The sequence below is a fragment of the Chrysoperla carnea genome, chromosome 3, assembly GCF_905475395.1.
Source record: "Chrysoperla carnea chromosome 3, inChrCarn1.1, whole genome shotgun sequence".
In the NCBI taxonomy this organism is placed as follows: domain Eukaryota; kingdom Metazoa; phylum Arthropoda; class Insecta; order Neuroptera; family Chrysopidae; genus Chrysoperla; species Chrysoperla carnea.
In genome coordinates this window covers 41,764,999-41,792,448 of record NC_058339.1, presented here as the reverse complement: position 1 = coordinate 41,792,448, position 27,450 = coordinate 41,764,999, and the positions used below count along the sequence as shown (strand labels likewise).

At 28.5% G+C, this 27,450-nt stretch overlaps 1 protein-coding gene across 2 annotated transcripts in view; it reads right to left on the bottom strand.

Moving 5' to 3' along the window:
• LOC123294679 (band 7 protein AGAP004871) overlaps positions 1 to 27,229 on the bottom strand; it is a 28,730-nt gene extending 1,501 nt beyond the window's left edge. The window contains exons 1-6 of one of the 2 annotated variants that reach the window (XM_044875785.1): positions 27,147 to 27,229; positions 24,214 to 24,240; positions 4,840 to 4,943; positions 3,268 to 3,340; positions 3,004 to 3,086; positions 812 to 1,071 (exon numbers count right to left, since the gene is read on the bottom strand). In XM_044875785.1, coding sequence (XP_044731720.1) covers positions 812 to 1,071; positions 3,004 to 3,086; positions 3,268 to 3,340; positions 4,840 to 4,943; positions 24,214 to 24,240; positions 27,147 to 27,213 — 614 coding nt within the window. In that variant the 5' untranslated portion in view covers positions 27,214 to 27,229. Of the gene's footprint in view, positions 1 to 811; positions 1,072 to 3,003; positions 3,087 to 3,267; positions 3,341 to 4,839; positions 4,947 to 13,813; positions 13,922 to 24,213; positions 24,241 to 27,146 lie in introns of those variants that run through there. The other variant, XM_044875786.1, reaches the window with a different exon arrangement.
• Positions 27,230 to 27,450: the final 221 nt, after the last annotated feature.

The window sequence follows — 27,450 nt, the reverse complement described above, 5'->3', positions numbered from 1 at the left end:
ATAAATCAATATTTTATTAATTTTTATACTAATAATTGGACTATTACTATTAATTATAGTCAAGGAGCTTTTCCTTCTTATTTTTCCAATCAAAACATATTAAAGAGATGCCATTTTATGTGTAATTGTTCAATCGTTCTTAATTAGTTCAAGTTTTTAGTCATAACAAGTTGACGAAAGAATTCTCATAGAATAAGCTAGTTGATATACAGTTACAGTTTCGTCTTAAAGTCAAGGCGAGTTCGTTTATTCATATTTCGAAAAAATGTCCCTAAAACATAGATGGTTATAAGGAATCACTTGCTTGATCATCTGATCAATAACTCGACTTGATTTTTAAGTGATGCGTCTGAAAATGAAAGGAAATTCAAAGTCTTATATACGATTACTTCATTTTAATAAGTCCCTCCATAAAGTATTTACTTTAAAGGGCAACTTAGTACTCTGTTACCATTCATAGATATGTATGGTATAAATGTGTAACTTAAAGGTATATATTTAAGGGAGCAATTATTGTATATATCAACAATTTCGGAAGTGGCGATTTACATAAAATTTAGTATGCAGAGGGTTTTTGCATCAACTGCAAATCGAGCCTGTAAATCAAACAAGTAGTTAGTTATTTTATAAGGAACAGCTTTCTAAATCCAAATGTTAATCGCTACTTATATTATGATATCTTAATATGAAAAGAGGTTCCAAAGTTCAAAGCCAACCTCTTCAATAAATAACGATTTAAAGGATGTGAACGTATGGTCTTAGCACTCAGTGTATGAATTGTATAAAAAGATATAATAATTATTAAACTCACATTTCAACACGTTCAACTTTAATACCCCATGCTTCGGTCGCCTCATCTAATGATACTTGCATATTACCACTAATTGTTTGACGTTCACTTAATATCTCATGTAATGGACGTTTGCCCATTGTATTCCGTAAGGTTGTTTGTGCTAATAAACGTGTTGAATGATGTGCATTCTCAACGCATGCAATTGATATAATTGCATTTGATACACGATAATATACAACAGCATCTACTGATACTGTTACACTATCTTTTGTTAATACCTGCAAAAATTAAAACATCTTTGATTGACATTTGAGATTATATCAGCGTATTGTGTTTACATATTAATTAATATTAATATTAAGACATTTAAAACACATTATATACACACATTTTAACATAAAAGACACTCTTAAATTAAAATTTAACTTCGTTAATGCTTCTTCAATTAATTATCAAATTGTGATTGGCTAATTGTTAAAACCTTGAGTTAAGAAAAATCTGGCGTTCGTAGTTTTGCAGGTTGGTAATAGTGACTGTCTCACAATCAGCCGACAAGGCTAATAATCACCTACATTTTGCTGACTATTTCAATTCTTGATTTAGAGATCTACACTTGCCTCTTACCAAAACCAAATAATGAAAATCGGTATATGGGTATAAAAAAATATTCTAAGCCACTTTTTCTAATAGTTTTTTTTTTCAATATCTCTAACCATCTCTGACGCTAGGCAAAATATTCGGCCCTATTTGTCAATTTGTAATAGGCTGAGTTTTAAGTTCAGATTTCGGTTAAGTATCTTCAGATTTCGGTTAAGTATCTTAGGATTTCGGTTAAGTATCTTAAATGTGACCCATCACCCTGTATGACTGTGGAAAATTTGAAAACAACTTTCATATAAATAACAAAATTATGAGGGTGTCTTCGTCTCAAATGCAACCCACTGTATAAGAATTTGAAAGGAAAAAAATCCTGAGTCGACAAAGAAATTTACTTGTAACATATATTACTTGTCTCGAATCTTGCAAAAGCGTTTGGTAGAGCTATAAGTTGAGAGTCATAATCTGTAGCATAAGGATCTATCTCATTACTTCAAAATGTATTTGTTTTTTTTTTTAAGAAAATAATTAGTAAAGAAAAATAAAAAATACAAGAAAGCTTAAAATACAAATCAAAAGCACACTCGAAGCTTATTCAGTAGATAATTGCGTGATTTTTTGGACATATTTTGTAACAAACAGGTGAAGTGTTCTCAATCTCTTATAAGAGCTAATATATAATATCAATACATAGAAAAACTAGATAACAAGTTTCAAGATTTCTCAAAAATTTATAATCTATGAGCCATTTTAATTGAAAATTTTCAAATCGTGATGCTAAATATGTTCTGTTATAATATGAAAATATGTTCTGTTGAAAATATGTTCTGATATAACATTTTGGCAGTAGCGCCAATGACCCAAACTTCTATTCAATTTGAATACTGAAATAATCTCTCCAATATGATTTTAGGAACGAATGTTTGTGTTGCGGAACTATTGATAAGTTTCGTTTTCTTTATCAAAAGTGTATACTTGTATCAAAATACAAAATCAATAGAATCTAATATACAGAGTATCCTAGAATTATCGAAACAATGAACAGTTGTTACTTGAAAGAATTATTCGATTTTTTCGCTAAGTTTAATATTTACTGTGAAATTTATGTCCAGAGTTACAATACAAAATCTAAACACTTTTCGAAATATATAATTTTTTATTGTTTTTCGATATTTCAAGTTTTATTTGGGAGGGGGGGGATAAGTTAAATTTTCACAGTTTCCTGAAAAACATTTTATATTTACTAATTACTACTATAAATCAAGCTTATGTATTATACATCCTTGGCGAAAAAATTATCTAATGATATTAGTCCATATATGCTTAAAATTAAAAGAATAAAATAATTAAAAAAGCCTAACTCATTCAAAAACCAAAACTCGATGCGAAAAATCACAAAACGCCAAGGACTCGAAAGATACAAAAAAAATTGATGGTGACCCGAAACATTTCATGAGATTTAATAGAGTTCAAGAATATTGAATAAGACATAAAAAAATTTGTCCAAAGTGATGAACGAATTTTATTTCCCATTTTTCACAACTTGATAGAAATATTGAAACTATTGCATTCTAACTATATATTTAGCTCTTATTATCTATAGGAATACTGACCTCTTGCGGGGGTACGTCATATGTTCGTGTACGTAAATCAACACGCGCATATGAATCAACGCATGGCAATATAAAAAATATTCCTATAATTACAAGAAAGTATAAATTATAAATAAAATTTTGGAAATAAATCAATATTTATTATATGATTCGATATTCCATTCTTTTGCGTGTTACGAAGATAGATCATAAAACGAATATAGAATAGAAAATACTATAATTTTATCGGTTAAAATCGAAAAATTATTCTTAAATAAAACTTACCAGGTCCTCGCGCACCGCCAGGTAACAGTCTTCCTAAACGAAATATGACGGCTCGCTCATACTCCTGCACCACCTTTGTGAAAAACAAAAATAATTTTTTGTTTGTATAAACAAAAATTAATCACTTGTTTGTATGAAATAAATAGCGCTGAAACAAGACGAGGCGAACTTAGGGTAGGATGTCTCTGTATTGTCCCAATTTTCTTTTTTGACCAAAATGGAACGATTATATATAAGTTTTACAGCAAAAGTTTTTATTTTTTCATGATAGTTTTAAAGTTACAGGCAGTTTTAAAAGAACTTTTCGTAAAAGATCGTGTAACGCCATAATGTTAATTAATGTTGAATTATATATAATGTACTATTCAATTTACATTAATACGTCACAACGATGTTTTACGAAAAATTTTTTCTCGGGCGTTTTCGTTTCTTTTTTGAAAAGTTCTTTTAAACTGCCTGTAACTTTAAAATTATCATCAAAAATAAAAACAGTTATATTATACAGCTTATATATCATCTTTCCATTTTTGTCAAAAAAAATTTGGTTCAAAATCGCAACTGTAAAAGTTTTCTATCGTTTTGTCTCGTATCGTATCTATCATTGAGTGGTTTCTATTGACTCGTTTCGTCTCATTTTTCTTACAAGCTTTTAGTTAACTATGTATATTTGTTTGGGTAGAATCTTGCAATTCAATTTTTAGTTATTCTCAACCGATTGAGCTGAAATTTTGTATACACTTTTAGTTTGGATGACAATGCAATTTTATCGCATGACCTGATATTCCCATCGCTACCACAATATTTGATATATATGCCTTTTTTATTTTTAAATTAAAAATTATTTTTTTAAAGGGCAAGCTTTTATTGTACTAAAAAGTAGAAAATAATTGGCAATCTATAGTCAGGTTTTGAGAAATTTGCTCACGCGTTCTTCATTTCAAATATTTTGTAAGTATAATATTCTTTACCTTTGTAAATCATAACCTTTACATAATTTTATACAAATTTAGTTTTTTATGCACTAGCTAATTAAAAATTGTTTGAATACGCTATTATTAAATGATGTTTGAGAGTGAAAATATTAGAGAATTAATCTAATCAATTCAATTCATTTTAACTAATTTCACAATATTTCTATTCACCATATTCCTTTACTCTCGTGATGAGAGAAATTCTCACAATTTCTGAAGGACTTGAATAAAATTATTTAAAAAAACTGTAGCTGGATTGAAAAAGTCTTTAAAATTAATAATTTGAAAAAAGATAAAATTACATATTTGAAAAATAAAAGTTTTTTATGTTTTAAATCTAGCTTGAGCAAAGTGCTCATAACGCGAGTGCGGGCGGGTTAAACATATATTGCAAAAAAATTTGTAGCTCGAATACCAATTTCTTCGTTGTTTTCGTTCATTTTCATACATGAACCGAAATTCGCCTAAAAGGTTTATTGATATTTTACTTAAATACCGGTATTCAATACACATATCTGAAATCCTAGTTAAGTTTCAAAAAATATACATTTTTTGAGCAAACATTTTTATAAAAAATTACATAATTCAAACGAAAACTTACCTTAAAGCAAATTAACAATGAAAATGGCATTGTTAAGAAAATTAACACCCATGATAAACCAATTAGAAATTTTCCAAATGTTTTCGATTCTCCTTCGCCTTCATCTGCTGACAAAAAAATATTCAAAATTATTCAATTATTCAATTCAAATCAAATCAAGAAAATTACAAACTTTTTACTTCATAGCCTATACACAAACCTGGTCGATCAATTGCTTGTTCTAACATTGACATTATTTTAATAAATAAAACTTTTCTATATAATAAAAAGCCTTTAAGCCTTTAACATAGACATACTTAGTGTTTTCCTCGAACAATAAACAAATATTATTTGTAATAATAAAAAAGTATATTTTAATGATATATATGATACAAATTTACATGATTATAATAATTTACGTTTTATAAATATTTATGTGATAAGTGACAATAATACGATACATGTGATACCGATTGAATATAGGCTTATAATATTTGTTCGATTGTTGTTAGTAACCTAATAAAATTACGTGCACTTAATCACTTTTACAGAATGTACCGATAACATTTATATATAAACATGTCAAAAATAAAACATAAAAATTGTGGGTGGTTCGATTATCAAAATAAATAATCAAAACAATAGCCAACGTTTGATCTAGGCACAATTTACTATTAATCATTTGTTCCTACAAAAAAAAATCTTAGGCAGTCATGAGGACTGCCGATAGAAGTGAAAAAAAAAGAGATTGTAATATCAAAAATTAAAAGTTTATAATTTTTGAATTAACATTTTTAACATTAATTTGATTAAAATTATTAGGTATTCTTTGTGTGCGTAGTCATGGTAGGGACAGTAAAATCAATACCAGCGCTTCCAGTGAAAAATTTTGGCAATAAAGGAGGCTGTTATGACTAATTTGTAATTCTTTACATGTTAATGTTATAGAAAATGAGGGACACACTTAGGCTATAGAGCCCATTGTGATACCATATATGTGTTTAACTACCGTTTCCGCTGATAATTTCATTTATCAGCTACTCAATTTTAGAGCCTAAGTGCACCTCCTTCATGCATACACCAGCCCAACACAACTATTAATTAAATTAATTTTGTTGCGAAAGCGGGAATCGAACCCGCTACTCTAAGAATACCACGGTTGGAGCTAATAGGGTGACCTGTTTATGTTTGTATATTTGCGACAAACAACTAAAAGAATCCAATCTCAAAATTAAGTAGGTCTCAAATATTTACATACTGTTTTTTAGGAACGACCTTAAGTATACCATCCACTTAACGAACTCCGACTTCAATCGCTTAGATAACTTTTCAGAGGTGCCCATATAATAGCAGATTGGACACATAGACATATAAAGTGTAATTTAAATTTTTTTTTTTTATATGCAACCAACATTACAGTCAGTTCTTACACATTACAGTTTACCATACATTGGCAGATAATAATTTTGGCGGAGTCGAATAAATTAGGTGGATTTGTCCGCCCTTAAGTGTGGCTCTTAGAACGTTATTCTTTATAACAAACCAAGCAAGTTTTATTCGAAACATTTTCTTTTGAATTTGTCACATTGGACAGCAATTTGTCAATTAATATTAAAAATACAGTGATTCAAATTTTCAAAATTATTATATATATACTTTACAACCTCTTCAAATCATTACAACCTCTTCATACATTTTTTCTTCAATTTTCAAATCAATATTATAATAATAAGAACCGAATCACCTTAATCGAAATCCCCTATTTCGATATAAAATACAATATAACAGAATATAAGAGTCATCGCGATAAATTATTTTATTTATAAAAAATTCCATGTTTTCAAATCAACAACTCCAATTTTAACTTATAATAATAGTTCATGTCATATTTTTTTATTTTTATCAATAAATTAAATTTTTTCATTAATTAAGAGGGGAAGCTAAGAAGATGAAAAATAAGTACAAAAAAAACTAGAGAATAAGAAAATTCAAATTTCCATTTCTAATGAAACTATTTGCCGATTAATCGATAAAAAATATTGATATAAATTGAGTGTCTTCTAATATTTTTATCTTATAACCGATTTATTAGTTTTAAGTAAATTGATATATAAATTGTAAATTTTGATTTTTGAGTTCTTTTTCTACGTTAATCAACGAACGAAGATGTTTTCACATACCACTTTTTTTGACAAACAGAACTTCTTCAGACCAAACAAGTAACAAGTTTCTATATCTTTCAAATAATATACAAAGTCTTGAGGTGCTATGATTTTTAATTTTTTGATATAAAGTAATATGATATCTCAATTCATGATCCTCTTAACCATCCAAGTTTAAATTTATCTACAAATTTTATGTCTTTGCTGACGCCTATTTTAAATGTTTTTGATACGATTTAAAAAAAAAACACTTGACTCTTTTACTTGTTTTGTATTTTTTTAAAGTTGAATCCTTAAATTTTAAGTTTCCAAATCTGCCCTTTCATGCCTGACAAGCTCTGTGCCAAATTTCTATTTCTTCACATTCTTTCAAACTATTCAAGATCATGTTTTCAAACTATATCAAGAATATCATCAAACTGTCAATAAGGCAGACTTTTATCTTTAAAAAACACAGCATTGGTTTATGGAAAAACTAGACCATCAAAAGAGTAAGCTACTTGTTATTAAACTTTTCAGTCATAATTTAAACAGTGTTGTTGTAAATTAATATGGTTTCTTAATATACATTTATTTATTCAATACCTGCTACAATCAAATTTGAGGCTGTTATTTTAGTTTTAGTTAAGTCACCAGTTGTAGCAGGGGAAATGATTTTCCCAATACTACCAAATTCAATTATTAATACTTATTCGTTGCATTATTTACTTAAAAAAAAGTTTTATTGAAACTCTTGGTTTATACTATGAAGTTTAACTCATAAAATTCTTAAGTTTTACATTAAACAATGGCTAAATACACGATTGATGTTTAATAAACGTTTTCAGTATGATTAAACGGATCCGAGGCAACGGCAAAAATTCTGTGACTCGAATAGAAAATATGAAAATTTTCACTTTGCTGTTATATCTATATTCGCACGTGAGTTTTATTGGAGGCGTTTCCATGGTCACGGTACACTACTTTAATTATAGAATTGTATGGAAGCATATATAATTGTATGGATTGCATTTATGACTTTCATTGAAAATTTAATATTGTTGTCTCACATATTTAAATAAATAATTATGATAATTTACATTTGAAAAATAATAAATGAGCAATTTGATTTCTTATTTTCACAATTTTTAATGCATTAAGCTTAATTAATTAGTATTTTTCAATAATTTTAATTTGACATTTTCTATAACATTAACATGTAAAGAAATGCAAATTAATCATAGCAGCGTCCTTTATCGCCAAAATTTTTCACTGGATGCGCTGGCATCGTTTTTATTGTCCCTACCATGACTACGCACACAACGAATAAAAAAATCATTTAAACATTCTGTACAAATGAAAAACAAAAGAAATTGATATACAAATTATCCCGTTTTTATCAGTCACATTTGTACATAAATTACCTGTGGGAAAATTTAACTATTTTAATGATATTTTAATGTTTGTTTTTAAACACTAGGTAGTTACAAATAAATACCTTATTTTTCATTAAAAAAATAATTAATCATTTATTAATTCTTGACATTTTGTCGAAACATCATGTTATTAGGCCTTGATTCAGTCCAAATACCAGATTTTATAAATAAAGAAGCAAAATGGTGGGAGCGTCGATAAGTTATGTTCTATGAATTGGCGAAAAACTAATAGAGGTTTAAACTGAAGAAAATTATGTATGCACATGGTAAGATATGTATTTGTATACACTCGGTAAGGAATTTTTTTGGATATCACAATGTCAGTATTGTCGTGAATGCCCTTTGACCTTTGAGGGAATAGTAACATTAGCAATATTAAAGAGTTAATGCAGTATGGGCGTCAAGTCCTATTTAATACTGTAATATTACATACGCCAACAAAGAATTTGTCCTTATACCATACCAGCATTGTAGTAAACACCATAAATTGTTTACCTTGTAGTAGCTTTTATTAGACGGTAAGAAATACAAAGTGTAAAATATTAAAAAATTTAAAACAGCTTATTCGACCAATCTCCCCCTTTCAGTAAACGTGGTGAACTCGCACGGGAAAGAAATATAAACTTTTAAAGAGAACAAGTGAAAACAAACAATTGACTGAGTTAATTGTTGAAATACCATGTATAGACAGTGTAGATTACTCTGTCACATTACACATACATAAATGTTAAAATTTTCAGCTTGATATCTCTTTTCGTTTTTGAGTAATCGTGATGACAGACGGACAGACAAAAGACAGACGACAGACAGACAGGCAACCGGAAATGGACTAATTAGGTGATTTTATGAACACCTTTACCAAAATTTTGTTCATAGCATCAATATTTTTAAGCGTTACAAACTTGGGACTAAACTTAATATACCTTGGTATATATCATATACATGGTATAAAATCAAAACGTCATTATGATTTAATTTTTGAATGCTTGATATATAAAAATTTACTTGCAGTGTTACATAGCTGTATGTTACAGCACTGAGCAGTGCACTCAGCAGTGCCCAATGAGCACTGTTTTTATTAAACTTGAATACAAGAAAATTTTTTGTTGCATAAATTTTTATCATTTTTTATTCAATACACAAGTATCTCAACTTTCTAGAATCAAAATTCCCGGAGATATGCCACTTTTTACGATAAGTACTTTTTTTAATGTAAATGTAGTATTATTGTTGTTGTACCTACTTATTGTAAAAGTGGCATGTCTCGGCCAATTTTGACGCTAAAATGTTGAATAAGAAACGAAAATTAGAAAAATTACATTAGCTATTGCTTTTGTATGCTATATTCATTTAAAAAAAAGAAGAGCTCACATGTCTAGGTATTTATGAAATTCAAACTCACAAAGATACATGTGATCAAAATTGGTTTCCATGTAAAGAATGAAGCCTGGAGCAAATTTTTATGGAACAGTTTTAGGTCGAAAACCTTCACCGTGTCTATGATAATACATAATAATGAGAGTATATGAAAATATTGTTCAAGTCACACCTTAAACACGTGATGTGTTAGTAAAAATTTTGTTGGTATAATCGTGACTAGCAAGTTCAACTTTTCAGAAAATAATTATTTTTATCAAATCGAAATTTGTAAAATAGGGTTGTTTAACCACTAGCATGTTTTTAAAATTGATTTTATTTTTCTCAAAATTTATCGTAGTGTGTTAAATGGGTGGAAGATATATAATTGAAAATATTTCAAACAAAGAACCAAACATTATATATTTTCACTTGTATGTCATTGTACTTAACAAGGATAAATTTATTTGAAATTTGATGACGTATGATTGATTCTGACATATTCCTATAATTGCTATACAAGAACACACGCAATCACAGAATTATTATTAAAAATATCCCTGCCCAAGCAACGATTTCCACTTGTATATAATAAATATTTTAATACTATCAATGTTATATTCAATTCATAACGTACTAACTGAAGCTTTATGAACTTTTATTGAACTCTCAAGGTTAAATGTTTTAACTTCTGTCTTCGAAACTACAAATATTTGATTACATAAATCTATTTTTTTCTTTGTTTAAGGGAAATAGTTATTATTATAAATGAAAATCGATTCTTTACCATAGTCAATTGATTGATTGACGTGTTAATATTATGTTATTTTTTTTTTTTTATCATAAGATTATTTAAAATTTGATTAAAAATAAATTTTAAATAACACTTTATATTTATTTTTAGAATTATTTTACGGAAGACATTATTTGCGAAAAAATTTTGAAATGACATGTTTTTAATAGACCATTTTGATATATAAATAGAAACATCTTGTATAAAAAAATTTTCATACTCTAATTTGGTTATCTAAAAAATGTTGCGAAAAATAGAAGATTATTCTTCTTTCGTCTCTTAAAAGTAATTAGCTCTAGATCGATTTTAATTGTTTCTGAAAATCAGGGTGAAATTCAGGGATGGTCAGGTATGATCTCAACATCTGAGGTTTGAAAAAATTTCCTGTATTTGAGCTATTTTAAAATGATTTTTCCAATTATTATTGAATTGTCCATCAAGCATGTATAAGATTTTGATCCATTAAATGGTTAATAATTACAAGCGACCCCCTGGCTTCGCAAATCAAATTTTCGCACCTCCAAGTAGGCACAACCCGACTAGAAATTGTCCCAGTACTTATATTGGGGCCCGCTTGGGATTTGTTGGGGCATGTCCCAATAGGTCTATCCCAATTGGGATCCGATTGGGAACCTTTTGGGATAGCCCAATGTAAAAATAGGCGATTTTATAATAGTTTTTCCCAACTGGGGCCTATTTGGGAACTTATTGGGAAAGCCCAAATTAAATTAAAATAGGTCTATCCCAATTGGGATCCAATTGGGAACCTTTTGGGATAGCCCAATGTAAAAATAGGCGATTTTAAATAGTTTTTCCCAACTGGGGCCTATTTGGTAACCTATTGGGAAAGCCCAAATTAAATTAAATGATAAACACAACGGTTTAATTGTTTGAGTGGGACCTGGTTGGGAACACGTTGGGATAGCCCGATGTAAAAATTAAATAATCTTTACTCTATTTTTACCGGATTTTGAAAAATTTGATTGCTTTGAATAAAGCAAATATATATGTTCTTAATCTTAGTACAGTTAATTGATTTAAAAAATTTCCTACTTTATTAAAAACAATCATAATTTTTCAATTAATTTTTTTTGTTTAAGTTATTTTTTTATAGTAAGTAAATAGTTATAAATTTAGAAAAAAATAATTTCCCTAAAAAAGTTTTAATTCAAAACGCTTTACTTCACTTTTAACTCTGTACTTTGAGTATTTATAAACTTTTCGTTTTTTACATAATCTATTTTTTTCTCTTAATATTATTCTGTTATTGCTATTTCCCTTCTATTTGAATCAAAAGTATCAGTTCTTCATTTTTGAATTTTCCGCGTTTTATTTATTTAAAACATTTCAACAGATGGCGCTACGAGAAGTTTTTTATTTGTCATAATAAAAACACTGTGATTAACAAACGATCGAGTAATCGAGTATGAATCGAAAATAAGTGATTTTTTATAGTTTTTTTTTTGTTATTTTAATTTATAAAAATTCAGCATCATACTATATCATAAAATTTTTTAAGTGCATTTACGTTTAATTGAATTATATTATTTTGACATATGTGTAACGAACTTTTGAGTGTAATTGAAAGTGAGGTTATGTAAAATGTGAACTTGGACTTCTACGGACCAGAAGTTTTTATTCAAGTATACAAGGTAAAAATTTCGATCACAAGTTATATTGTAATTATTAAAAAAAATAGTTCTTACATTAATAATTTTTTTTTTTAAATTATTATAGATGTCTTTATTAAAAAACTAGCTTCCAGTCCCGAAAACCCACTAGACGATAAAGAAATTTTGAAGGCAATGACAGCAGTGATACAAGGTGCTCGAGATTGGGATGGCCATCGTCTTCTTCGTTTAAAAAAATGATCATTCTATTGACTGAATCTATTGTATTTTTATAAATTTATAAATAAAAAAATTTGCTTGGTAATTTCCAGTTTATTTTTAATTTGAAGCTATAGGCTACATCATGATTGTATTGATTAACAAGGGGCAAATGATTTACAATAAGGTAAATTAAGCGGGAACAGACCGGGATTATTCGATTGGGAATCCATAGGGCTTGCACATTCGGGAACCTATAGGGACTGCCCAATTGGGAACCAATTGGGATAGCCCCACCGGGCCCCAAATAAGTTTCTGCGTTACAGCCCAATTTGGGGTCCCAATTGGGCAACCAAGCTGGGTCCCAAATGGGAGCACGTGAAAATTTCTAGTCGGGAACTTTAGAATTTATTATTTTCACAATTTACGAAACTTTTATTAGAATGTACTGAATATAAAAATATTTAGGTAAAATTATTTACATGATTTTTAGAGTAGTAAAATTTTTACGAAATCAAAAAACTTCATTTTAGTGGAAGCTACATGGCGTACTTCACTATTTTTTGTGACGATACTCTAGTCTAAAGCATTAATTATTTTGTATATTTCATAATACGTTGATGTCATCTGTTCATAGTAATAAGTTGTTAGCCACATAAATTTTTACGTCAATTAGAATCCTCATACCAATGTTACCAAAATTCTATAAAATCAGAGCATAATGATTTGGAGTTCCTAAATATCCGGTTGACGTGGCAAAATTCGAGCCTTAGAGTAAATTGTGATTAGTGCATTTTCAAGTTCATTTAAAAAAAAACCAATGATAACAAATTTAGGTGCTTGCTTATATTGTTTGTTTTTAATTTTTGTGTTTGTATTTATCCCCATGTTATTTTGACACTGATTTTGCTAATTCACTTCTGTCACATCTTTGAGATCGTCATCAAATAGTTTACAGTCTAAATGGCCGAGCGGTCTAAGGCGCTAGTTTTAGAACGTAGGATTATTTAGACTTAGGTTGCGGATTCGAAACCAGGCAGCGGCAGTGTGAACAATTTATAATTAATGGGAGTGCAGATTTGATCACATTGTCGTCGCTTGGATAAGAACGAAGTAACCGACTCCACCCACATCAAAAATGTAATTGTATATGTTTGTAATTGATTAAATAAAGATTAACAAATAATGATGTGGGTGGCCTCTGTGATTAGGCATGCGTCACAAAAACGGAGGTTAAACCCCATTATTATTATTAAATAAATAAAAAAAGTTTATTATACCATAAATTTTTACAAATCAATGGACTACATTGAATTTTAAGCAAGGTTAGTTTTATTTGGCACTAATTATTTCATTGTGTCCTGAAGATTTTCTTTAAAAATCACGACTGACCCGGATAACATAAACGGATTAAAATTGTAATTAACAAGAAAAACTTACCATTATTGTACATTCTATTATTATTATTAATCACAGCTGTTGTTGGTACCGTAGGTACATGAACCGTTTCAGTAGATCCATGTACTATCTCATTCTGATGTAAAGCCGTTTGTGATGAAAACATTGTTTTATAAATATAACAACACCATTTATAACAACAATATAATGTCACATTAAAATGTAAATAATTATATATTTATTAAATAAACATTAATAAGCACCACCATGTTCTTATTTTATATATTTCTTTATTGTATGAAGTTAGGTAGGTATATTATTATTTATTATTAATATAGTTTATATGTACACACTTGCTTGGTTCAAGTTATTTTTGAACATCGTCCGTCACATTCACTAGGTCAAGGTAATTAAAATTATAATGAACAAAATAATTAAAGATATTTATTAGATGAAAATCGTTAAAATTCGATGGTATCAATAATAGATTTGATCTAATAGTACCTATATCCTAGGGCCTTTACAACAAAATTATTCGCTACCCAAAAAGCTGGTAGGTATTCTTGGTAGCCTGATCAAAAGTATCAATGGACACGACGATCCAAAATTATTGAACTATGGGCATTTAAATGTCAATAATCACTGTGTATAGATATATAATGTTGTTCACGCTATTCGACTCGGAAGATTATGGTTAAACTGTTTGGTTTTAACAAAATTTTCTTTCAGGATTTTTGGCTGTACATTTGAACATTATTTTCGTAATATACAATGTGGCCGAAAACGCGGGATGTATCGATTTGTCTTCACAGATAACGCTTCATTTCAAGGTAGATTGATGAAAGATAGTGAATAAATCCCACTCCAGCTAGATTTTTATACCAAACACATTTATGATATATAAAATATTTCACTCCTTTGGTGTACAAAAGCTTGCACGGTAGTCTTTGGGGACCTCCGATAGAAATAAAAACTAAGTACCTAACTTGTGGATTGTATTGTCGAACTATTAGATTATTATTTTTGAAGTATTTTTGGTTTGTAAAGAAGTGTTAATGACCAATTTAAACTTTAATCTTAGACCATAAACATTTAAATGTAATATTTTATTTATATGCGTTTCCACCATTTATTTCATGAATTTTAGTAAACCGAATTGTAAATCTAAAGCATCCTCCCATTTACTTAAATACACACACAAAATTTCATCATAAGCGGTCCATCCATTTAGGGGGAGCTCAATTACAAACAGGCCCGATGACTATGAAGATGACGCGACTTCTATGATTTTTGTTCACTCAAAAAGTGTTTTTACTTCAAAAATTTACGTAAATACAACAAATTATATGATCTGGAGACATTATTAAAGTAGGAAATTGGAGGATATCGAACATCGATCATTCAAGAAATTTGTATATATGCATGCTAAAATAATTAATTGTAAAATTTTTAATAATTAACTAAGTAATTATGTTAATAATTTTCAATTAAAGTTTTAAAATGAAGTTTCAATAAATAAAGTTTTTAAAATGAAGTTTCAGTATAAACTTTATACAATGACCAACATTGTATAAAGTTTATACTATAAACACCATTCTTCAGAAAATTTGAAAACAGACGAAAATTTTTGAATTGAAGTGAATGAAAGCGATTCAATCTCTTTTACGACTTCATCGTAGTTTCTCACCGCACTCCCAGGTAATAAAAATCAGAGAAAAATTTCAAACACACCTGGCTATCAAGAAGAACCAACTACAGCAAATCCGCCAACGTCCTATTTCATTAAATACCTACTTAAGCGCAGATAGAAATATAATTGGCCCAAATTTTAATTTTCGCATTTGTTTTCTTTTTTAAATACATAAATCAACATTGAAGCTTTGTAGAACATTATCCGTTCTACTGAAGTTAAAAAATTTGTTAATTTTTTTTCTTTTTTCATTATAAAATCAAATTTTTGGGTGGTTTTTTTATGTATCTAGGTATATTTAGGGCTTTTTTTCCCTGCAGATCAAGGCAACTTTCTCACAATTACTTTTTGCTTTTTGTGTCACATTTTATGCATTGGGGTATTATTAACCAGTTTTTTTTTAATCAATTTAAGAGCGAGAGGAATTTTCAAGCACAAAGAGAATGTATGCGAGAAGAAGAAAATTACCTCCTTAGGTCAAAATCCATTCATCAATATATCAGAAAAAAATTAAACTACGTTATAAGCATACTTAAATAATAAAATTAAAAATAAATACGAAATGGAAAATTACAAGTTTGAGTTACATCCTTATTTTGTAATTGGCTGATGAGGATTAATAAAGGTAAGTTAAGCAAAGAAAATTGAATTTTAAACCGTAGCTCGTTTTGTCGAATTTATGTTTCTCGAAGTTCAAATCAACTAACGAAAGGGTTGAAAATATTTTTTACAGTATCACTTTTTTTTTCAACCCTTTTGTCAATTCCGTGGCCATTTTTCACCTATCGCAATGTCAATAAATTTCAATTAACACACACGGCAGTAAAACAATTTGTAGAAAAAACACGAAAATCTAAAGTTGGATATCCATAAATTCACATGAGCAATTAATAAAATCTCATTTTTCTTTATTGTGCAACTTTTATCGGTTAGCAAGCCAGGCGAAATGAATCATGGAAATTTCGCTTTATTGTGGGCTCACGGTCTAAAATTACATATTGATTTCTATATAAATGTAACTGAACCTCTAATATCTATTACTATTCACTCTTAATTAAAAAATTTATTCAAAGTAATTATTTTATGTATTCATAAAAAAATGTTCAATAATATTTTACGGTTACAAATTGATTTTTCAATTATGAAAATAATATAATTAACGAAACTTTCCACAATACTATGAAAAAAACGCGCACATTTCTTTACAGAAAAGAATCTTTGCATATGTTGAAATTCCCATCGAGTGTATAGTTTTTCTTACTTTATGTAACACGTCATAAAAGAAAACCTAGTTTTTATATAAATATATGCTATTATAAAACTTATTATAATAATTTAACAATATTCAATATGAATTACTTTAAATTATATACGAATTTAGTTAGGTGTCTGTAGGTATGAAAAAAAAAAAAAAACTCAAAAATGAAGAGTACTGAAAAAACGTTTTCAAACAGATTTTATGGAGCCTAACCTTCAAAATTTTCCTCAAATTTTATATTCGAAAGTAAGGTAATTTTTTAATCGGCACAAAGTATTTTACCAAGTCTTAACCATTGCACCAATCCTCCTTACACAATTATATTATTATTTTGTCCTAGCCCTTCCAGATTAACGCTATTCTATAAATAATTACTAGCAGTGTTTTATTTACACCTAGACTCATGAATCCTGAGCCTAAGCGTAAATGTGGTTTGATCTGGGCTTGGGTCTAGGCAAAATTTCAAAAATAAAAGAAGTACCAGAAGAGAGGAATTAATATCATAAGTTAAAAAAAATGTATCCGTACCGTACCCCTTAATTAAAATAGAGCTAGATCATCTATGAATCACAAACTTTTTCAAAAATTAACTTTTTTTCAATAATCAACCCTTGCTACCTGGCGCCTTGAGCGACCGCCCCTCTCACTTTTCCCTAGGGCCGTCGCTGGCAGTGTTTTATGCAGCTATAGAAAATTCTTTTCATCATTTAGAAAGTTAAATGTTTGAACCATAATGGTTGTCGTATTTACACGAACAGCTTCTTTTTTAACCCCCGAACTAAAAAAAGGGGTGTTTATAAGTTTGACCGAATTTTTTGGTTAATTTGAAAAGTAATTTAACGGAGAGTATTCTATGCGATGATCTTCAAAATCAATTCAGTTTGGAAAAGACATGACATATAATTTTAACATAATTACTATGGAAACGAATGTTCAAATAAACCTGGCTCCATTCATTTCGAATGGAATTGAAATGGTAAAATAATTAAGTAATTCAAGACAATAATTCAAAAGAACAAAGTTAACTCGAATATTTCAATTTCAATTAAAATATTTTCAAAAATTTGTCCCAAAAAATGATGCTCTCTAAGTATCCTTTTTGATGAGATGGTCATAATCTCATCTGATGTCTTTTACCATCACTTTGATATTGATTTAAGAAGGAGTATTATAAGTTTTAAAGTATTTATTTGTGCGTTTATGAACTTGTGCTGTGTTTATGAACTTTTTCATATCTACAGTAAACTATATTTTAAATAATACTAACAATTGACGCGAGTATGTTATGTATATTATACACATATGTCTTATCTACTTAAAACGACTGAAAAGAATGAGTATAAATGATAATTGTCTACTAAATTATTTATAGTAACGTATCGATAGTAATGCGTTAATATTTTTTTTCATCGATAATAATAGTTATGATAAATTTCATATGCTTAATTTAGATCTAATGGCTTACCTACACAAAAACATCCTGTGTAGGTTAATTAAACTATTGACAATGATAAATATGAAGTTATTATATTTTTATTATAATTTACTCGAAAAAATGGAATTTCCAATAGCAATACAATGTAATTGAATGGAAGAATAGAATTTTTTATAATACAATACTTAAGCACATTTTTCTATACTTAAATATTAGACAACAGTGTATTTTAGTCCTCCAATTTTACAAATTTTAGTAGTTCGTTTTACACACTGTGCAGGCATAAAAACTTCCGAATACGCGGCCTCTCATACAGAGTAATTCAAGTTATAACCACAGGACTTCGCCAAATGGTAGATAACGTTTTAGTAATGATAATTTCGCCCTATTAGCTCATTTGGTTTAGGCGTTTACTAATTCCGTCCGCGGTATGCTTAGTGTAGCGGGTTCGATTCCCGCCGTCTCAACAAAATTAATTTAATGAGTAGTTGTGATGGGCTGGTGTAGTGCATGGTATATGCATGAAAGAGGTGCACTCAGCCTCTGAAAATGAGGAGCTGATAAATGAAATTATCAGCGGAAAGGTGGTAAAACACATACATGGTATCACAATGGGCTCTATAGCCAATATAACCTAACCTAATGATAATTTCTCAAAACACTTCTTGCCGAGAAAGCGTCATTTTCTATCGACTCCATCTTAGAATAATTTTAAACTTGGCACACAATGCCCCAAGCATGAGGAATTGCTTACATACTATTTGGCATAAAGTTAAAGGCGCTAGAGATTTTATCCTCGAAGCTGAATGATATGGGATTGTAAAAAAAAATGTGTTAGCTAATACAGTATACAGTAACTGACCCATATGTAATAAACCAACATGAAATATTTATTTAAAAAAAAAAAATCATATAAAAATGGCATGAAATAATGCAAAAAATATTCATTATATTGATCGTTTTCATTTTAGAGGATTCGATTTTACTTTTCGTGTAGAATGCAAAAAAAATAATTGATTAAGCAAATATCATATTTTTTTCAGCATTGCAGATAGAAAAACGCAAAATTTTAAGTTTATTTGTTTTGTAATAGAAATAACGTAATAGAAATAGAAATTTCCATTTCAATATGAAATGTGCCACCATTGAGAAATTGGGTAGAAATTAACGCGCCCAATTTCCTTGATCAATTTTTTGTATTATATAAATACGTATTTGAACTACCAAGTATTATATTAATACGTATTTCGACCACCTAGTCACCATCAGTATGAATTAGCTAATCGTAATTACTCTTATTGTGTATGTTACTCGTTGCTAATTTGGTGGCGGACAGCACGTTTTCGTTCATTTTCGAAAATCTATCCAATGCTATCCCACATAATTTTACAATAATGCAGACCGCCACCATATTAACAACAAGTAACATACACACTAAGAGTAATTGTGATTAGCTAATTTATGCTGATGATGACTACTTGGTAGTCGAAATACAAATTTATGTAATAAGAAAATTGCACTAGATAATACAAAAAATTACAATAGGAAATTGTTGCAAAAATCGAAGTTTATTTCGAAATATCCTAGAGTTCTCATTTATTATCTTTGATAATATTTATATACTACAACATGATAGAACTACATAATATAACGATATAATAGTTATTTTACACACGTAGAAGTACCAAATTATTAACTGCATTAGTTACTTTAGAAAAAATCTGTATCGTTTATTTTTCAACGAGTTTCATCATTGTACATACATAGTATTTAATATATTTTTTATTCATTCACTGTAATTATTCACATTAATTATATCATAAGTATGACAAGTAGCTCATCGTAATAAAACACAACTTAGCAATGATACTAAAAACAAACAAATAAAACTGAGCTTAATAACGAAACAAGTTGTTTAATCATGAAAATAAATCAACTGAAATACAAAAAAAAATACAGGAAAATTATTTTAAAAAAGTAATAATTATATATTTCATAATATAAAATATAAATGAAGAACTTTTGTTATATGTACTTTCTTTAATCGCATGCCCAGTAAAAATCGACCGAAACATATGTCATATGAAATATTATATAGGTATATATGAGGAAGTACTCCGTTTCAAAACAAACGCACCAATCTAAAAAACCAATCCTGTATAAAAAGTCGATTCAAAAACAATTCATACATCTATTTCCCCGCTAAAACTGATCAAAATTGAAGTACCTTAAGCTTATTTGTAAGTTTATACTTTCTTGTTTTTTAGAATTAAGCATTCAAAAAATTTTATCATCCCTTACTGTTGCTAAAAGTTGAAAAAGTGAGACAAATTATCTCTTCATTTTTATTATCTTTGAAAGCTAGAAGAGATAGTGTATTTGCTTATATTCAATCCTGTTTAACCCTTTGGACTGAATTGCTTGCTTTCAAAGCAAAAACGACGCTCTTGTATTTATTAATATGTATGTTTTTATACCATGCATATATGTAATATGCAAGGTATACTAAGTTTAGTCCCAAGTTTGTAACACTTAAAAATATTGATGCTTCGAAAAAAATTTTGGTATAGGTGTTCATAGAATCACCTAACTAGTCCATTTCCGATATATTTCTCTTATTGATTGAATAATTAACGAAAAATATATATGAAATTGATCTTTTTGAAAACGGCTAAAGATATCGAAATTTTTCATTCTACATTTTTTTTAGGACAACAATTTTCCGTAAAATATTGTTTCAAGATATTGTTAATTAGCATATAAATATATATTTGGCCGTTTTTCCCGATTTTTGGAAAAATGGCTGCAGATATCAAAATCTTTGATGACTTTTTACGGAAAAAAATTTCCAACAATTTTTGTTTGAAACTATGTTTCATAAAGTTAATGGTCTCCAAGATATTGTCCAAAAATTGTTTTTTTATGTATACATAGTGTTAATTAACACAACCGTAACAGTTTTGAAACTGTGCGTTAGTAGGGTTTTAAATTAGATGCGAAACCTTCCTTTTTTTAGTTTTTTTTTTTTTTTTGCCTTTGAATAAATTCACGTAAAAACATTACTTTTACTGGACCACTACCGAATAGTTTTTGAAGATTTGGTACGTTTGCTTTGAAATAGAGTATACGTATGTCATGAACTTACAATCATATAAATAGACTCCATTTACATTTTTTTTAAATTAATTTTTGATTCTAGCAGAGTATCCTAATAGTCCTTTTGTATCAATAGTTTGTAAAGCAGACTGAGAAGGAGGAAATAAAATGAAGCAATACTCACTCGAACATTGAACCAAAATCATTAAATGCTATTGGAAAAGTCAGCAGTGAACGATTTCAACTAAGGTTTTTTAATACTTAACAAGTGTCTTTTTTTAATTCAACAACCAAATTCCCGATTAGAAATATTTTGGTATTTTTTTAAAATCCGGGTAAATAAAATTATCTTAAAATTCATTATTGGCTGGGTGGCCAGCCCCTAGGAATTGGGTACGAAAAGGCTGACAAATGAACCAAAATGTGTGCTTATACATTCACGGGCAAGATAATGTGAAAGTTTTTCATGGAAAAGACTTTGTAACAGCAAATTGAAGCTTTTAATATGTCGCGACTGTAATCGGGCTACACTTCAATCCGTGTAATCTAAATACCTTTTAACAAAAATCGGTAATCCGAAAAATAGACCGAAAAATTAGACCAAAAGTTTTATAGACCCGGAGTACTGTTGTAATTACGAGATGGCTGGGTTGAGCTTGTCAACTGTAGAAGAGTTGGTTAGGTTCTGAGGTTTTAAGCCCTTCCGTTCAAAACTGTGACTCTATTACCCAAATTTTTGCGTAATAGATGCGATGTTTTTTTTCCTAAATCCGTAAGAATCAACGCTTTGCGTTGAGTTAAGTTGATCTGAGTTGAGTTAGCAAAAATATATCATGACAAATAAGTTGCCAGTAATACTTTTTTAGTGCGCTCTATAAATTAATTGACCAGTCCCTTAGCTGATCGCAGCCATTGTAGAATAGATACAATAGTAAGATTGTAATACTTTTAATAACATCATACCAATAATATAAATATTCACTTATTGACATATGTATGTATAGCTCCACCAAATGTTTGATACGTGTTCATAATACATAGCTCTGTTTTTCTTTATTCAAAAAATAAACGACCTCTTTAACCAGGTTAACCTCTTTAAAAACAATCTATTTAAATGGTTTTTTTCACTTTCGTTTTCATTTTTTTCCTGATTTTCCTGAAAGAAATCGGCATTATGATCTGAAAAGAAGATTTTGTAACATACGGTCGAGTTGTTTCGAGTGAGCCTAGGGTTTTTTTTTATAGCTCTTAACTCTACTGGGAACTCTACGGCTTGTTTCTTTCGGATTTGAGACATATCAAAGAAATTTTCTTGTAACAGTCAGTTTTAGGTAGTATTGCAAAAACCATATCAACCCCTGACCTTATGAAAATAACGTCTCAATTCTCAAGAAGTTTGAAGACCACTGCTATTATGCGATCAAACTCAAAACACATAAAATGAACTTTGAAAAATATGCAATCTCTGTAGGTACAAGCTTGAGATTTAATGTTCATTCATATCCATTCAAATTTATTATCGATTAAATTGTATTAAATAAACGCTTGTTTGTAATAAGTTTTCTACTTAATTTCTTTATAATGTTCAAAACCTAATAAATGGGATCAACAAAAGACTTTTTTTTCTACAAATTCGCGCGCAAAACTGGCTTTTGGCAAACACTTTTGTTTGGCAAATAAAAAAGTATTTTGAACACAGTGTTACTGGTGTGTTGAAATAACCGAGAATGATTATGGTTTTTCGGCGATGGAGTGGCATTTTCAATAAGATTCAAAGACTAGACATTTTCACTGATAACATATACTCGAAATAAAAATTGGCCGATTTTTTACAGTTTGTGGCAAAATTTCTATTTTATATCTCACTTTGATTTTTGATATGTGAACATTGGACAATCGAAAAATTCCGATATTTTCACGGATTTGTCGATTTTTGGCAAAGTTGCGTTCGGCGCCTGAGTTCATAAACTTGGATTATTCATTGGAATAACATCATAAAAAAATCAGAACTACCGGATTTGATGCATGCTGTAATGTATAAATTTACTGTTATACTTAGAATATTTAAGATAAAGCGTTTTGAAAGGAAGTTTTTATAAAAAATCAGCTTTGAACGTGAAAGTAAAGGTCAAAAACCTTTATTCATTGGTGGTTTACTAAGTTAACGTTTAATAACATAAATTAATTAAGCACAGATAAACCTTAAAAAATTGTATATCATTTATTTATTTTTTACTTTTGTACTATTGATTTATATTAAATATTTATTACAAACAAAATTCTGTTATCGATATGAATAATCCAATAGCTTGTTCTTCTTTTATTTTAACTTTTATTATGGATGTAATAATAAAACTAATAATCACACAAAGAACTATTATTTGTATGAGAAAGAAAGGGCTCTAGATCGGTTATTAAAAGCATAAATTTTTAATTTCCACATAGTTTTTTTTTTTTTTAAATATAGTTTCATCGATTTATCATAATTTTTTATATATGCATATATGATTAGCCTTTATATTCGCATATTTTGAAAAAGAAGTGTGCAATATAAAAAATATTTAAAAAAAAAAAGCAAAATTATTTTAAAGTCAAAAAATTGACTTCCGCTGTTTTTCCTCTGAGGCCGTCAAAAACTAATGCAAAAAGTAGAATAACGAAAGTTATGGCTGTTGGTATAAAATGATAAATATGATTAAAGAAAGAAGTATTCAATTACAATCAAGAACGCTGATTTTCGGTAGGTACAAGATCATCAATATATAATCATATTTCCTCTGAAAATATATACTTCTGCAGTGTATAAAAGGTTAACAAGGAAAGATAAGCATGTGCTATACATCCGTTTCATGGCCGTTAAAGCGTGATTTATGGGATTTATTTTATTTACAATGAATGGTCAATTTAATTTTAATAAGAATGGTCATTTTTTCAATAATAAAATAAATTTTAGCGTTACGCACATGACTCCAATGCTTCGCCAGTTGTTGCTGAAATAAGAAAATAAGAAATTAGTTAAATTTATGCACAGTATTGGGAGTACAATTAAATCTAAATGAGCGAACTAGACAAGCAAGAAATATCAATTATAGTGAGAAATTTATAGTGAAAAATATTTTGCCAAATATAGGTAGTTTTATTCTATAGGTAAATAGAATAATTCTATAGGCAAATAGATAATTTTGCCTTTTTGGAACTTTTGAACACAGTAATGTACACAAACAAATAATCCAATTCGGTTTTAGGTGTTCAATTTTATTGTAAATAACAAACTCTCGATTTTTTATAATGATAATAATATTGGGGTTAAACCTCCGTTTCTCAGACCACGTCTATAACAGAGGTCACCCACATCATTATTTTTAATCTTTATTTATTACTGAGATCAATTTACCGCCCCATAAACATTTTTGTTATCATGAACATATTGTAACTGCTGAGTAAAAAGTTTATTGATCCTCTGAAACGAGAAAAAATCAGAATATCTTAACTTCTTGCTTATCTAGGTTCGGCTGTTTTTATTTTTCGAATACAGTTTTTTATACTCTAAAAGACAGATTACACTTTTTGTATATTATTAAAAATCTTATTTAAGATCAATTAGATCCATGTTTACCGTATCGCAATATTATTTTGGTTACTTTAACTACCATTGCTCTTTTCATGAGGACAAGAATTCTTACCTATATTTTGGTTTTTTATTTGTTTATCATTATCCATTATTATATGTAAATGCAAGCCTTTACATAATTGGATGAGTGCCAATAACAAAAATATCAATTTAAACCCGTCTTTACAATTGTGATCATTATATATTCCCCAATTGTTAAATGAGAAATTCGAATTTAGATTCAAAAGATTGTAATTAATCACGAAATGATAAATTCCTTAATGCATAATTAATAGCCAATATTATCTATACTTTAATTTTTATACCATTCGTTATATTTTTAATTAACTTAAACAAAAACCCCATTGAAACCATTTATAAAAATTGCCTACGTAGCCAGATTATACAAGATGTTTCAGAATTCCATGGCATTACTTTAGGTATATATAAAACTCTGGCAAAAAATGAAAACAGTGCAATTAAACTTTTATCTCTTTATGGATGGCTTGATGAAATTGCGTTTTATTTCACTCCTATTAGCATATAATATGACTTTAGAATAGAATCGTGGATGCTACAGTAGATAACAGTTACATGAATGTTTTATTGTTATATAGTTAATCTATGGAGCTTTCTTACCATATTGTTAGCCATTTATATGAAGTAAGAAGAATTCTCATGAACGTTCTTATGTATAAAACAAAGAGGGATTGTATATGCGTATACATGAACAGCCGATCAGACACATCACTTGAATTTGTACACATACAATACCAGTCACACACAGTAACACATAACCATAACACACAGTACACATTCCCTCTTTGTTGTATACATAAGAACGTACATAAAAACGTTTCTTACTTCATATATTTTATATGGCTCACGAGGTAGGTTAGAATCGGTATATTTTTTTAAGAGCTTTTCTGCTTATTTTATACTAAAGTAATTTTGAAACACCTTATAGACATTGTATAATTAAGTAATAATTTAAATTAATTATTCATTAATACTTTGACAGCTTAATTAATGCAATTTACATTGCATTAATTAAGCTGTCATTCAATCGAATGGACTAAAAATAAAATGAATACAAACTATACTATGTATTGCATTAGATATTACCCTCATAATTTTAATAAAAATAAGGGAAATAAATATTTTCCTTTCGGTGGAAAGTGCTGTGTTTCATTATCATATAGCATCTCCCAATTTAATAAACTTCTGAATCACGTATCCAGATGGTTGCATTTTATAGCAAGAAAAATTCGCAATTTTAGCTAATCTACAAAGATATTCCTCATAAAATTCTGCACATTTAAGAGATGTGCCATAAGATTTTTAGTGTTAAGTTGCCAACTGATAAAACCAGAATCTTTTTTTAATAATTTCACAATTTATTTCAGAAAGGAAATGTTATTGGATATCTTTTCATTCTAAACTTTATTTTTTAATATTTTTGCCTAAACCTTATTTTTGCCACAATTTCCCAGATCAAGTTTTTGTATTATATAAATTCATATTTCCACTACTATGTAGACATCATCAATATGAATTAGCATATACCTAGATGATGATTATATCAAAGTCAAGAAGTAGAGTACAATAACATGTTACTCATATTTAAGAGGATTTGCAGGGAATTTATCGGACAATATGACCACTTAAAAACATTAGTAGTTATTAAACATAAAATATTATTTCCGACAAAAATATTTGACCGATTAGCTTGCCTACCACCTCGAATATGCTGTACTTAAGTATTTTTGTTTTATTTAAATACATAGGTACATGGTTTACTTTTGCTGAATTGTTTAATAATTATTAATGTTATCAAGTGGTCATTGTTATCAATATTATCAAGTTTTTAAACCGATAGCTTAAATATGCCGTAATTATGCTGATTTGAAAAGCAGCACTTTTGAAAAAAAAAAAGCCGTTGAGAGAAGTTTAATATACTCGTCGTATAAGGAAGCCATTAACGAAGTTTGAAGTATGTATTAATCATTTAACAAAACACACTTTCTGTCCCACGGTCTTTCAGAACTCCCAAAAATAGTAAGGTTATTTTTAAGATAATTTATCAGGATTTTTATTGTACATTAACTAAAATCAAGCATAAAAGTATAATATTAAAGTACTACACCACTCAATGCGGCTAATTTCGAAAAAAATTTACACATATAATTTTTGTTATGTATCCATCATTAGGTAATATTATATTATCGAACTATATTATACCTAATGTAGGAAATGCAATATCTAAAACAAAAATTCGAATTTTACCTCCAACTATATTGTTTCGATAATCCTCGTCCCTCCGCAGATTCGCCATTGCTATGGAATGAGGCATAGAATTACCTATGGGTGCTATCCTAGTTTCATGAGACGCCACCTGCAATTAATAAAACAGATTCTCTTAAGTACATTGAGCATTTTTGTATATAATACGAGAAATCACTTTAAATAAATTTTATTTAATATTATTTCTTTTCATATCCATATTCTAGACTCATTCATATAAGCAACCTTAAACTTTGGCAAATAAATATTATAGAAAAAATACAACGGTAATGAAATTTTGTAAATT